This window comes from Neolamprologus multifasciatus, chromosome 6 (assembly GCF_963576455.1).
Source record: "Neolamprologus multifasciatus chromosome 6, fNeoMul1.2, whole genome shotgun sequence".
NCBI classification, from domain to species: Eukaryota; Metazoa; Chordata; class Actinopteri; order Cichliformes; family Cichlidae; genus Neolamprologus; species Neolamprologus multifasciatus.
Genome location: NC_140444.1, coordinates 15,272,923 through 15,287,452, shown reverse-complemented (window position 1 = coordinate 15,287,452; position 14,530 = coordinate 15,272,923). Strand labels below are relative to the sequence as shown.

Genomic DNA, 14,530 nt, shown 5'->3' with positions numbered 1-14,530 from the left:
ATTATAATGTAACCGAGCTGCTCTTTGTAATTCTTCTATCACTTGCTAGCTTTGTGTATAACAAATGATAGCCCAGGGAGATAATATACAGACACTTAGAATCAGCAGAATAACATTTTGCTACTTTAACTGTGGTATTTCCACAGAGCCAACGTTTTCATATGAAAAGGGAGTTAGGGTAATTCCCTCACATCACCTCACCTATTACCAGGGACATGAGTATTTAGACACTGTTTGATACAGCTTGGTACTGAAGAATTAAGTCTACTGTTATATCCCAGGGTGTGCAGGTATTCAGTGTAATATTTCCACTGCTGTAATCTTTGCTCCTGTAAAAGGTGCCACATTTATATTCAAGTTTGGGAAGTACTAGAACTAGCAGTAGAACTAAATGACAGTAGCTGTGTCAAGGCTAAGTACCAGAACATTTGGGGGTACTTTTTTAACCATGCAAAGCTACCCTAGTAGAGTCCAAGAAAAAAAGAAGCTCAAAATTAGCTCCTCTTTAACCAAGTGGTGGAAAATATGAGGGTACTACCAAAAAATGCACTATTATAGCTGTGAAAGAGTCTGTGACATTTCTACTAATATAGAATTTGACCTAATACCTCTTTTGTCCTTCCACTGAAACAATTCTGTTTACCGCTGCAGGGGGTAGAGTTTGCCATTTTAAATGCATCTATCGCACTGATGATGCAACATTTTCTGAATGATTCCTTAAAAGTGGGCCAGTGTTAATGTCTACATTTGGTTTGTAAGAGTCTGAATTGAGGCGGTGTGCCATGCCTTTGGGTATTTTTCTGAGTCTCGCAGACTGCTTTTTAAACATCAGTGATTTCTACTGTAGTGTGTGCATGTGCATGATTGTGCCTAATTGTGTGTGTGTCTGTATTATGCATTTGTGTAGAATAAAAGGAATGTATCCACACCCACAGACACACAAACAAAAGGTGCAAGAATTCCATGTTTGCCCAGTGGATTCCTGTTGATAGAGCAGCACTATTCCCATAACCCACAGAGAGGGACAGCCTATGTGGGTGGTGGGCTGTCAGTCAAATCCTTATGTACAAGCGCAAGTGATCCATGAAGGGAGTTTGAGATTTCACTGTCATCCTCAGACTGGTCCACTGCAGATCCCCCCACCGCACCCCACCTTCTGACTCTGTTTCTGCTCCACCGGCCACAAAGGCTGCATACTTTGTGCATGTGGCTAGAGCTGACTGCAAATCATTGAGGTGAACAAATAAGGTAGCCTCAAGATAGCCAGTGTCCCTCCCTATTTGTTGAAGCTAATTCTGCACAGTGCCATAAGGTGTGTGTTGAGTGGGTGTTACCCGCTTTACTACATTGGGGTGGAGGGTGTTGTTTTATTTGTTATTGTACTGAATCCCAGCACACCGTGTAAATGTGGTAATGGGTAATGTAAAGCATAACATTAGATTACTACCACCTGGTGCTACTGATGCTGCGTCTGCTCCTGCTGCAGTACCGCTACCTGCCTCTGGATGCCACCGATGCATCCTGAGCACATTCAGCGCTCTCCATGGTGCTGAAACAATTACCAGAGCAAATCCTCAAATGCGCAATCTAAAGCTTAATGTGCAAAAAGTGTGCTTAAATAAATTTAACCCAGCCTACATTGTAATTATAACCATGTAATCACGGGCATTAAATCATGTGTCAAAACAGCTGCCGTCGCTCATTTCACCCATGGGTAGAGAAATACTGATGACCCTTTCAAATCCACCTGTGGGACTGAGTCACAAGAGGGGTTTTGATTAACTGCGTGGGAGAAAGGTGTGCAACAGTTAACTGTACATACTTTGCACAAACTGAAGGAAAAAGACAGTGAAGCACGGAGCGATGTTTCAGTGCTCCTCATGGGAGAGTTGTGGGATGGCGCCATGCAGAGGTGAGCGCGACGCGGAGGGTCTCGACCATCCAGACCTGTCCATCGCTCCAGTGTCGAGGGACCAGCATCAAGTCAGTCACCGGTAGCTACAATGATACAGGAAATAAAATAAATTACCTCACAAATAAAAGAAGTACGTGTGTTTGTTAAAGAGCTTTTGAACTTATATGCTCGACAGAAAATTGGCTAATGAGATTGTCAGAAAAAAAAACTTCATCTGGGACACAGCCCGAATTCTCCCGCATGTATTGTACAGCCAAATGAATAAGGAGCGAAAATTTCAGAGAAGGAAAAAAAAACACCTCACGTTTTTCCAAATCCAAAGGAAAATAAATAAATTCTTCTTTTTTTCTATATTTACTTACATTTATACTTCTAGTTAATAGTTTCTTTGTGTTTGTAGACCCTTTCAGAATATAATTAGGCAACATTAGTGTCTGTTTGTGAAGGACTGTGATTGTAAGTAATTTGCAATTTGGATGTTTGACATTCGCGTTTGGATTTTTCTTGGCGGGGCTATTATTTTGAAAAGATTAGCCGGACGTTCAGCACTTCACCTGAGCCAGCTCGCCTCGTGAGAACTGAACGGTAAGACCGGCTGGCTGGTTGGCCACACTCGCGCTGGGTGCGCTGTGAAGTTAAATCGACTACGAAGCTGTCTCTCCTCTTTTAAAACCAAGAGAGCGAGCGAATATACCGACCGACAAACAAACATCTTCCCTCACATGTTTTATCAAACGCCATTTTTTGTGCGTTTTTTTCCCCTTTTTTGGTGAAGGACTCCAGAGCTTCGGCGACTTCTCCTTCGTGCTCGCCTGGAGACGGAATATAACCCTTTAATGACATTTTCACTCCCGGATAAAGAAGCTCGCTGAATGAAACTTTTGACTTTTTCTTCTGGATAGGTGAAGAAGCTCCGCTGTTTATTTTTCTATCTGTAGAAGAAAAGGCGTGTTGACTGACGCTGTGGACCGCTGTATGGGACGCACTTAAAATGGTCGGTCACCTCAAGTTCCAGGTCGGGAGGTTAACAACGATGTCAGGACTCGCTGGTTTTGGAAAATGATTGCTGGCAGCACCGACGCTAAAATAATGGTCAGAAGATGTCTAGTAACGTTCAAACCGTTCAGGTAAGAACAAAGAGCTGACACAGTTTTCTTATAGCCTCCAGCATCGTGTGCATCCCCCCTCGCTGCGTTTATGTTTAGCATGCAGTTTTATTTTTTGCTTGTTTTGTTTTTTGTTTTGTTTTTCTGACTGACCCAACTTCTGCCTGCACAGAGTTGCAAAGCCCTGAAAAAATACAGTAATTCGGCAATGTGCACATGGAGGGCAGGGAAGGAGTGCATACATGTGTTGTCACTCATCAAAACACCCACACACCAGATGTTCCTCCTATCAATTCCACCTAAATCCATATGGATAAAGACGCAATACGCGACTGTAAATGTTGATAGAGCGGCTCTAAGTCGGCACTATTTGCAAACCGTGCTCTAACTTGCTGTAGTTTCATATTGCGTGGATCGCTGATCTACACCTGTGTGGCTCTGTTGCATTGGATAGGATTCCTTACATATGAATAAAAGAGTTTATACTTAACTGAGCCGATCTCTGTCAGCCCTTCCTATTAAATCTTCTCTGATAGTGGCAGATTTTAAATCCTTAAGGTAATCTGTCTTTCAAGGACCCCCCTCCCCTCCCCACAATTTGCCTTTTACCCAGTTTCCATTGCTGAAAGTGTTACATGTATGTAGTAGGGTAAGGGAAGAAAGCTGTGCAATCTTTGAAAAAAAAAAAGGGGGGGGGGAGTGGGGGTAGTAGGATGGGGGTGGGGTGATGGTTACACTCATGTTGCATGGAATTACTTCACCTGCCATCTACTCGGTAGATCAAGCATTAACTCAGAAACACATTCAGCTAAGCAGCTTTGTGATAAAGCCACACTAACCTCGACAGCACAGACAATGAGCGCTTGTTGCAGATTTGTGTAGTATCGCATTTGAAATGAAGCCAGATTTTAGACCTTGTATTCCATTATGTTTTTCCCTTAATTGAGAAAAAAAAGCAGGTTGGTGAGATGAAGGTTCCCAGGCTCAATGCACAGATCCCTGAAAAAGCACAATAGTTGCAGTACATTAACCTTAAGTGATACTCCCAGGCTCAAGCCAAAAAAAAGTGCCAAAATGATACATGTGGAAACATAACCTCCAGTGAATTTTTATATGGTTCCATTTCTGTGTATTAACTCCACAAAATAAGAGTCATTATGAGAATTTAGGCTCATTTAGGTGCCAGGAAAAGTTTCTAGGAAAACGCCACAACTAACACCTACTCCCTACCATGCCTGGTAGAAATTCTCTCCCTTCAAAATCATCTACCTAGAGGCAAAATCTGATAAGTATATTTGTGAGGAAGCCAGTTAACTGATAGCACATCTCTCCCTCTGATCCAATTATAAGGAGCAGAACATTCACTTTAAGCCTGTTAATTAAAGCCTCGTCAGGCAGGACCGGGGCATAATCCTCTCATATCACCCACCTAACGCCACTTCGGAAAAACGGCTAAACGATAAGAGAGGAAACGTTTGCCCTAGGACAGCATTAGACCAGCCTCTGCACTCCCGCACGAGCTGAAAATCTCTTTTTCCCTTTCCATTAGCATGTTTCTTACAAACATCGCTGCCTTTGCCTCATCCTCTGCACACTCACACACACAAAATATCCCTGCATCTAGGATAAATTATAAAGAAAAGATAAAGTGGATTTAAAAAAAAACAACCTTTGTGTTTAGCTATAAAAAAAAATCTTTCTGTGAGTAACCCCTTTATCTTTTCCGAACTGTCACTGCCCCCCTGCCCCCCCTTTTTATCGCAATATTACAAAGCACTGACAAAAACAATGATTTCCAAATAACAGGCCATCTTCAGTAAAGGCCTGTACCAGATCGGGTTGACTTTTCTGCTTTCCTCACTGGTTTTCTGAGCAGATGTTTGTAGAGTAAGTGCATAATCCATGCAGGTGTAAGTATCTTCGGATCACGGCCTCACAGCGATGTCAAATAATCTCTTGATCACAATGACTGTATGGGTTTAAAGTCACATCGCATACTGAAGTGTTGCAGTCTGTTCCTCTGACAGTGATCAAGCTGTTCTAATACATTCCATAATATGCATGGAACAGATGGGGTGGGGTGGGGGTTGGGGGGGGGGTATAGTATTTCTTAATATTGCAGTTTCCTGGGAGAGACAAACAACTAAATGATAAAGCAGAACAAATGAGCGCGTGCAGCAATGGTTAGATACTGAGACTTTGAAATAGCAACTGTGATTATGTTCTGTAAATCAATAAAGAAATTCTACACACACAAAAAGTCTGTTAACATGCTGACACTTTATTTATTCAAGCCACTCGCTGTAATCTTGATGGGCACGGTGATAATCATTTTAAAGTCTTGTTGAATAACCTGCTTTTGGCACCAGAAAATAACGCTGAGAAGGAGGATTGGGAAGGCTCACGTCAAAATGTACTTGTGCACAAATTACTGTGTGTGTGTCCTGTGCTGTAAATAATTGAATTCAACCATATAGCAGCTTGTATTTGGTGCAACCCATTAAATTCAAGCTATGATCAATGTGACTTTTTCAGTTTTAGTGTGTTCTTGTGTTCAAGAAGGATGAAAAAAAAAGTTTCTCAAAGAAGAGAAGCTTTGCTGGATTATACCTGATTGCATTTTCTTTGACTCAGGACAGGACACACTGGCTCTATCTTGAAGTCAGAGTCGCTCCAGTGGCTTGCCAAACCGCCAAGCTGTACACTTAACAAATTATTCGACATCATCTCTATCCCACTTGGTTAGATCAGCTCAGCAAATGTTCTTTTAAGTGGTCGTTCCTCCTCAGTGTTGATAGTAATTTGTTTCCTCAATATTAAGAGGTTTAATTCAGAAACTGGTGTGACAGGAGCTGCTTACCATTTCAGGAAGTGCTGTCAGATTTTATAGTGGGCCAGGCATTCATGTAAACAACTCATGCCTGGCTCTGGAGGAAAAGCAAATATAAATTATTCATATATTTGTTTTCTTAAAATTCATGTGTTCAACTTCTACCACTTTAAGTTGTGTCCAAAAATTTTATTTGTGTGAATTGCCATAGTGATATTACAAAATCATGCTGTTTAAGATGGGTATAATTTGTATGGTTTAAGAATTTACCCCCAAAATGTACATGATTTAGAAATATGGTTTAAGTTGCTGAATTAACTGCTGTTTATTGTCACTTAACCCAGTTTTTAGGGGGGTCCCATTTGTGGATGTTATCAGTGGAGCAACAAACATTTTAAAAGTAGGGCTCGACTTGTTAGGCACAGAGGCTGACTGTTATTTTGTCCAGTGAATCAAAATCACTGACGGCCTTTCCTCGCTTCTTCCCCCAAAGACTCAGCATAATGAGATAACCTCTGATCCATATACACTGAAGAGAGTAACTTAACTAGGACAAGAATTATACAGACACCAAAGACCTGATTTTTAAACTCTTTTAAGCCAGCGATTGCCTTCTCTCATGGTCGTCTAACCAGGCAGAACCGACACAGACCCTCATTTTCTTTTCCCCTCTGTTTTATGGTGACATTTTAAACATCTGATATTTGCCACAAAACAGGGTTAAAATTCAGTTTGTGCCATGAAGCTAACCTGTCTTTTAGATCAAAATAAAACTAATATAACCAGGAGTTTAAGTGCTACCATTAACGTTTTATGACAGAGGGCTGGCTGATGCCACTTTTTGTTTCAAAGACTTTAGTTAGCATTACACTTTCTTTCCCGTTTTTAGCAACGTAGTGCTTTTGGCTCCATTCTTCCTTCTTGATGCCTTTTTGCCCTCTTTCCCTGTGCACACCTTTCACATTGCATTAATAATCACTTGCTTTTTTTTTCTTCTTTTGCCCGCACTTAGCAACACATTATTTTGGCAGTTGTTCTTGATGTGTGCCAAGCAGTAATGTCACAACACTAGTTTGTTTCAAGTGCCCTTTGGCTTCGAGAGTCTTCTCTTCTATGTGCGATCACTGCTCCATTTGTGCTCTGCCTTCTGGAATTTCTTCCTGCTTTTTTTTTTGACTCTGTTCATGTCTCTTCTCCACATTTTCTCCCATCCTCTCATCTTTTTATTTTCCCCTCCCTCCTTTTTTTTTTGCTGTCAATCATTTTATTTAACTAAAACGTGTCTTCTGTAATTGTTGGGATTTTCATCTGTGCGCAATCCTACTTTTTCTTTTCATGCTTTACACCTTTCATCACTTTTCCATTGTGTGGCTTAAAAATCTCCCTCTCTTATTTCTCTTTCTATTATTATATTATTATTATAATATTATATTCCAACTACTTTCCCACAATATCAATTTACCTGCCCATCTTGATAAATATGCTTTTCCTGTCTTAACTCCCCTTTTATCCTTTCCCTTCTCCTCCCACTGTGTTGCAGGATATTCGTGGTGGGAATAGGCTTCTTCAGCCTGTGTTTTCTAATGACCTCTCTGGGGGGGCAGTTCTCAGCAAAGAGACTGGGGGACTCCCCCTTTACCATCCGCACAGAAGGTAATGACATGTTTTGTGTGTGACAATGAGAGCCCGCTTGCAAGTATATGTGTGTAAAAGCTCTTCCTCTGAATTAAAATGTTTCATGTTTTAAAATTGGTATACTGCATAGAAATCATGAGGAGAAATTCAAATACCACTGCACGACCAGTGAAATTGTGAAACCTTACACCAGTGTGACCTTTAGTGGGAAAGCTGCTGCTTTTTTACTTTAAAGACTGCAGTGGTTGGATTAAGATCTTTATTTCAAAAACCAGAAGAAAACCCTTGGTGTCTCCACACCTTTGCACACAACAGTACACTTGAAATGAATCTTAGTCCCATTAAAACACATATAATATGTACAGTGGCAGAAACAATAGAATAGAATTAGCATCATTTTAATGTCTCCATGGGACATTTTGCTTTACAGGTTATATGCCAATACAGTATATACATGGATCCATGTTTGCACACATGCATATGGTAAAACCCAACATTGGATCTAAATGCACACAAACTGTAAGGGAGAGGATTGAAAAACAACAGCAGGACAAATGACTCTCTGAATCTGTTAAATCAGGAACTATATGTGTAAAGACTGCTGAGTGTCTGAAAGACTGGTTTGTGCCGTTGACAGGACCATCATTTCTACTTTACTGTTTGTTTATATTAAGAATATCAAACCAGCAAAATATAGAAAATTAACTTGAAAAATAATAAAACATCTTCATCAATGCATGCCTGTATTAAAACTTCTTCATGTAAACTGGATATTTTACCCCTCTGAGGGCCGACCACACCACCCAAGTTCCTGGGCACCAGAGCAACAGCTATTACCCCACGCAGCACCTCACCTCTACTCTCATCCCATCCTCAGCATGTCTGTCTGCCGACTTCATAAATGCCGCAGTGCTGCCTTTCATCCTTCTCTCCAGTGGATGTTTTTCATGTTACTGAGCTGGTTTGTTGAGCTAAGGACTCTACCTGTCTCCTGGACACTATGCCAAAAACCTTGGCCAAGATATCAACAAGTCTTTAGAAATTAGACTGGTACCCTCAGCTCTCAAATAGCTGCTGTTTGCTCCATTGTTAAAAAACCTTACTTGAACCCTGATAACCAAAGTCAAACCTTCCGTTCATGAGTAAAATCCTGGAAAGAGAAGCTGCTTCCCAACTCCACAAACTCTTTGAACCCCTAGAACCTGACACACAGCACTAAGACTGCTCTCGTCAAGATTACAAATCACATCCTCTTTGCTGCAGACCCACATCAGCATCCTCATTCTCCTGGACTTTTCAGCAGCTTTTGGCAGTCTCTTATTCCATCCTCCTTGACTCTGTCCAACTATGTTCACCTCACAGATGTAGCGCTCTCCTGATTTCAGTCATATCCTGCCGACAGGAGAGATCATGTCACCTGGATGTTCCTTCTCTAGTACAGTCAGGCAATGTCTCCCAAGAATCTGTGCTGTGACCTCTTCTTTTCATCATTTACCGCCACCATCCACTATTTTGAACTGAGGTTCCACTACTATGCTGATGATACACAGTTAAATCTCAGCATTAAACACTCCAGTCAGCACCTTCCTCTGATCCTTATCATGTTCTGGGAAACATCAAAATCTGAATGTCAACCAACTTTGTCAAGTTGAAAAACAATAAAATCGAACTGTCAGTTGTTGTTTCTAAGCCATCGTCTGATCTGAGTGGCTGATCTTTGCCTTAATGTGAATATATTCTTCATTTCACCATCTCCAGTTGTTTGCAACCTGGATGTTGTTCTGGACTCCACGCTCTAATTCTCATCACATGTCAAATCTGTCTCTAAATCCACCTTTGACCATCTGAAAAACATCTCCAAACTTTGGCCTTGACTCCCAGACACAGCAGCTGAAACCCTCATTTATGTCTTGTTCACTGGAAACTCTGTAGAATGTTTAGAACTAAGGTGCCAGAGTTTTCATCCAGACTAACTCACTGGCTCCCAGTCAAGTCCCATATTTTCTGTAAAATCATTCTCATCACCGAAAAATCCCTTCATGTCCATGCTCCACAAAATCTACTGGACCTTCTGTTCCCCTAAACCCCATCTCAGACTCTGTGTTCACATGTTAAAGTCCTTCTCTCCATTCCCTCACACCAGGCTGTGGTCCTTTGGGACAGAGCCTCCAGCACTGTTGCTCCCACTCTCTGCAACATGTTCCTCCCTGAGTTCTGCAACACACTCAAAAAGCATTTGAAATGTCACCTACTCACTAAAGCCTTTGGCTTTTGACTCTTTAAAAAAAATGGTCTAATGTAACCTTGGATTTCTTGAAATGCGCTATATAAATCTAAGCTATTATCATTATTACTGTTACGAGTTAAATCCTTAAATTTGACTCCACACATCACTTTGGCTGCTTCACTTACACTGCGTAGACACCAAGCTGTTGTCCAGCAAAGCCAAAACTCAACAATGAAATGTCTCAAATAAGCCTGCCAGCAATATCACATGAACAGGAGCGTAGGTTGACCACCACTGGCAAAGCAGAAAAATAGAGTGCCATTGTAATCTTTTGCTGTCCAAGGTGTGAAGATAGAAAGTCAGAGTTCATTTTCTGGAGGCCAGCTACTTCCCACTACTGCTAGAGTTAAAATAAGAAACGCTGTGTCCTGAGGACATTTCCACATGTGTGTAGCATGTGTGTATGCTGTGCAGTACTCAAAGCTTGCCGTGTGTCAGTTTGCGTGGGTGTGAGAGCAAGTTAAAGACGAAGCAAGAGTGTTCCTGTAAGTGTGAATCACTCAGGTGTTGGTGTGTGTGAGTGTGCAGTCTGCCAGAGAGAAAGATGAAGCAGTGAAAATGGAAACAGAAAATAGTGAGTTTAAATGAATGCAGAGAAACTGAAGCGTATTAAAGCTCAGGAGCACAGTGTGTGAGAGAGATAATGGGACAGAGGGAAAGGGGTCATTTGGGATTACTTTGCTTGTGATAAATTGAGATTACTTTGTTTGTGTGATAAATTGGGATTAATGCGTTTGTGTCAGTGTTTCTTAGCAAAATGTACTTGATTACTCAACCGCTCATGCACTGCAGCCTGCAAAGACATCTGGACCAAGCTCATTAAAAAACTTGGTGTCCAGCTGCACTTACCCATAGCAGTTAACATTGTCTGTGTTTGATGGAATGGTTAAATGTATTTGTTTGTACCCACTGTGTACTTTAAATGTCTTTTTGTTTGCCTATGCACAAAAAATGTCCCTATCTCTGTTATCCAGTTTGCCCGGCAACATTTGTTTGTGTGTATGCCTTACTGTTTCACCTTCACTTCTGCCTTTTTGTGTGTCTCTGTGGTCTGTTACCTCACACTGTTTTTGCTGATTTTCCGCTTTCTGTGTATTTGTGTGTGTTTGTGATGAACCGGCAGGAAATTGGCTGTTAAATGGGGCGACAGTAGCAGTGTGGGACAAAATTGAAACCAGAGAGACTGAGAGCCCAATCCATCTGCTCTCTGTGAAATCAACCCCCTTAAAACAACTGGCCCTTTCATTAAGCCTCTACTCACCACCTGCAGAGCAGTAGACACATGTACACACACACACACACACACACACACACACACACACACACACACACACACACACACACACACACACACACACACACACACACACAGAGTTGCACTCTTCTCCCAGTTCGTACATGTAACAACCTGCAATGTGACCAAATGAAAAATTATCTTCTTTTGCGGTGGAGGAACACCAAAGCAATTGCTTACAAAGCTTCGACATCTTTAAGAGTTCTGAGCAAATGTCTGTTCTCCTCCAGAACATCTTATGTACGCAAACGCGTGTTCCAACTTCTTATCTGGTTCACGTCTTTTATTTTGACAGCGAATGCGCACCTGCGGACCACTTATGTGTTGCCCTGCTTATAAGGCTTGGTGTAGACTTCTGCAGGGAATCTTTGTAAAGGCTACAAAGATACCTGTAGAGCCTGATGGCGTTGCCTGGGTTCATGGTTGTGCTGGTGCATTTGGTGTTAATTATTGTGTATTTGTCCCTCAAACTTTGCCACTTCTTTGTGCTTTTCCTCACATCCATTCCGGTTTTGGCAATCTTCCACCAGGAATTTGCTCCTTATATTGAAGCTATGATTATTATTCCTTATTCCATACTGAGAAATGATCGTCATTCTCTCAATGACAAATTCCAAAACTGTACTAAGCACTCCCATCACAATGGCTGCATCGACCTGTAGTTACATTTCTAGGGAGACTCATGTCAGATTATGGAGTAGGGTTTCAAAGAAATTTGTGGTAACGACGCACCTATGGCACAGATCTCCCAACTGAAGCACAAATCCCCAGTAAACTGTCAACAGATGATTGAGTTGTCATCTAAAGGGACATCGGTGGCTGTAGCTCAGGTGGTAGAGCAGGTCATCTATTGATCGGAAGGTTGGTGGTTCGATTCCTGGCTTCCCCTAGTCTGCATGCCAAATATCCTTGGGCAAGATACTAACCCCAAATTGCTCTCCGATGCATCCATCGGAGTATGAATGTGTGTGAATGTTAGCTATAAAAGCACTTAGAAAGATGTGCTTGTGCGAATGGGTCTGAATGGGTGAATGCACAAGTTGTGTAAAGTGCTTTGAGTGCTCAGATGAGTAGAAAAGCGCTATATAAGAACCAGTCCATATACCATTTATCTCTCCATAGAAAATTTATTTAGCTGCAGAAAATGAATGCAAGTCCTGTGAGATCACAGAACAGGATATTCGTAGGCCAAATGCTTCTATGCTTCTTGTTTTTTCCTCCATATTAATGTTAAAGTGGCCACTGCACACAGTTAAGGAGAAGAATCAAAGTAAAATTTTACGATTAGCATAATATTGCTTTTAAAAGCTTTGAATTGAGCATTCCAAAACCGAAGGTTTGGGCAGTTTGTCCTTTCATTTTGTGAAGCAAATGCTATCATTCGCTTAAGTGCTATTTTGTAGAGTTATAATCAGCAGCAGTAGCCCATAGAAACATAATTAGCTTTGTTTTTTATTTAGATGCTTTTTTATTTTTACTATAGTACTTGATAATAATAAAGCAATTTTACAGCTTGACAATAATACAGCTGAGATACAAGTTATAGGTTTAAAATTTCAGAGAGAAAAAGAGAAACTGGCCACAAAATGAAGTGTGTTTTAGTTGTCTTTATAATTTTTCCTCAATCGATGGGCTCAATTCTCGCAGCAGAAAAGTCACTCTCACCACTCTTTATGAACTTCACAAAACAGTTAAGGCGTTTTTCATAACACAGACTCACCTGTGCAAAAGGCACTCAAACAATCAAAAACCTTTTTTCACATTTGTCAAAACATGAATAGTCAGTCAGTCCAACTCTGCGATAAATGAAAAGAAGCCACCTTTCACCACCCTTAAAAGACTGAACCATCAAAATGTTTCGTTTTTTAAAAAATCCAAAAGAGTTCTTTAAAAAATGTGGGTTTCCGAAGTATTTCAGAAGCAAAATGAAATGTAAAGGAATTTCTTTTTAAAATCTTTAAAGCGGTTAATTTGTGAACGTCTTAATGACCTCTTCTGTCCTGTGCCAGGAATAGTCATTGGAGAAGAAAAGGTTTTGGTGATGACCCTTATCCCTGTACTCCAAGCCTACTAAGTTTAAATAAAGTGGTACCTTATTATGTTTTTAAATGCACAAATGCAAAATAATTAATCTAATCTCTTAAAAAATTATAACAACAATGGCAATAATAATAATAATAATAATTAATTTTCTTTTTTATTATTTTATAAATGTTTATTTATTTTTTTATAAATTAATCTTCAACATAAGTTTCTTTATTCACAAGTCACAAAGACAGTGGTGGCAGATTATTTAAAATGATATTTTGTTGACATGGTAACAGGACACAGATGGTTGCTGGATGGTTGCTGAGTTGCCTACTAACTATCACATGTAGCGTTACTTCCATTATGTTAGCTTGTGTTTATATAACATTAGCAGTTGCAAACATTTTAGCCTTTGGAATGCAGCTGATTTAATAACGGTGATGCACGTCCTGTTTTGCTGTGGTGGTGTCTTTATTAATTTTTCCAGTATATGGTATACTGGTACACAGAAGGAACAGGGTCAACAGAGGCTGGTTACAGGTGTTGTTACCAGGAAAAACAGTATGTTAAAAGCAAAAGATTTAGAGAATAGTTAGTCTGTCTCAATACTGTTGATCAATGGTATTGCCAGGTGTCTCAAATAAAATTGTAACAGGTATTTCAGGATAACGGAGTCCTTGCAGAAGTCTTACTGCAGATATAATAGTCATCCTCTTCTACATGTAGGTCGTTGTTTTTCCTGGCATGTTTAGCTTCTGCTTGTAGGTGACTGTGGCTTCTGTCAGTTCTGGAAAAATTGCAATATTGATAGGGTGTTTATGGTAATAAATGAAAATGATTACCGCTTTGTTTCAGAATTTTTGTTGGTATTGTAAGTATCAGCTCTGCAGATATTCCTATGTCAAACACACACATACACATGTCTGAAAAGAATTACTTTACTTCATCAAGGGCAAGAGGTTTGTTTCTTTCAAAGGTCATGATGGGAACCTCATACGCAGGTGACAGTGTGTGCTAAAAAAGACTAGAATGTGGAAAAAACAAATATCCTTCAGAGCTCACAGCAATTGTTAAGTTGTTTCTTTTGCCTCAGTATTCATATATTCCACTTTAACTGTCATTGTGTATAAGCCTCTTTTCTTTCAGTGTTTGGGATGTCTGAGTCAGGTGCTGTCATCTCATTTTAATAGTCAACCATGATGTGATGACTACATTCCATCAGAAGTATACAAGGGGCTTTTCTTTATATAAATCAAATTTATAGGATTTCATATCACACTGTGGCATAGTCATTTTTACAGAGATTTCAGTTTGCTGTTTATACACAATAACAGACAAATTTGTATAAGGCTTTGTCACCTTAGTGGGAGCTACGCTGATAGCTATTGTTTGGGTATTAGCTGCATTTCTTTGCCACCTCTAGCTTCTGTGGATT

General features: G+C 40.3%; 1 protein-coding gene across 3 annotated transcripts in view; it reads left to right on the top strand.

Moving 5' to 3' along the window:
• Positions 1-2,470: 2,470 nt before the first annotated feature.
• LOC146516677 (alpha-1,6-mannosylglycoprotein 6-beta-N-acetylglucosaminyltransferase B-like) overlaps positions 2,471-14,530 on the top strand; it is a 134,025-nt gene continuing 121,965 nt past the window's right edge. For all 3 annotated transcript variants that reach the window (XM_085162295.1, XM_085162294.1, XM_085162293.1), the window contains exons 1-2: positions 2,471-3,042; positions 7,392-7,504. In XM_085162295.1, coding sequence (XP_085018421.1) covers positions 2,975-3,042; positions 7,392-7,504 — 181 coding nt within the window. In that variant the 5' untranslated portion in view covers positions 2,471-2,974. The remainder of the gene's footprint in view (positions 3,043-7,391; positions 7,505-14,530) is intronic.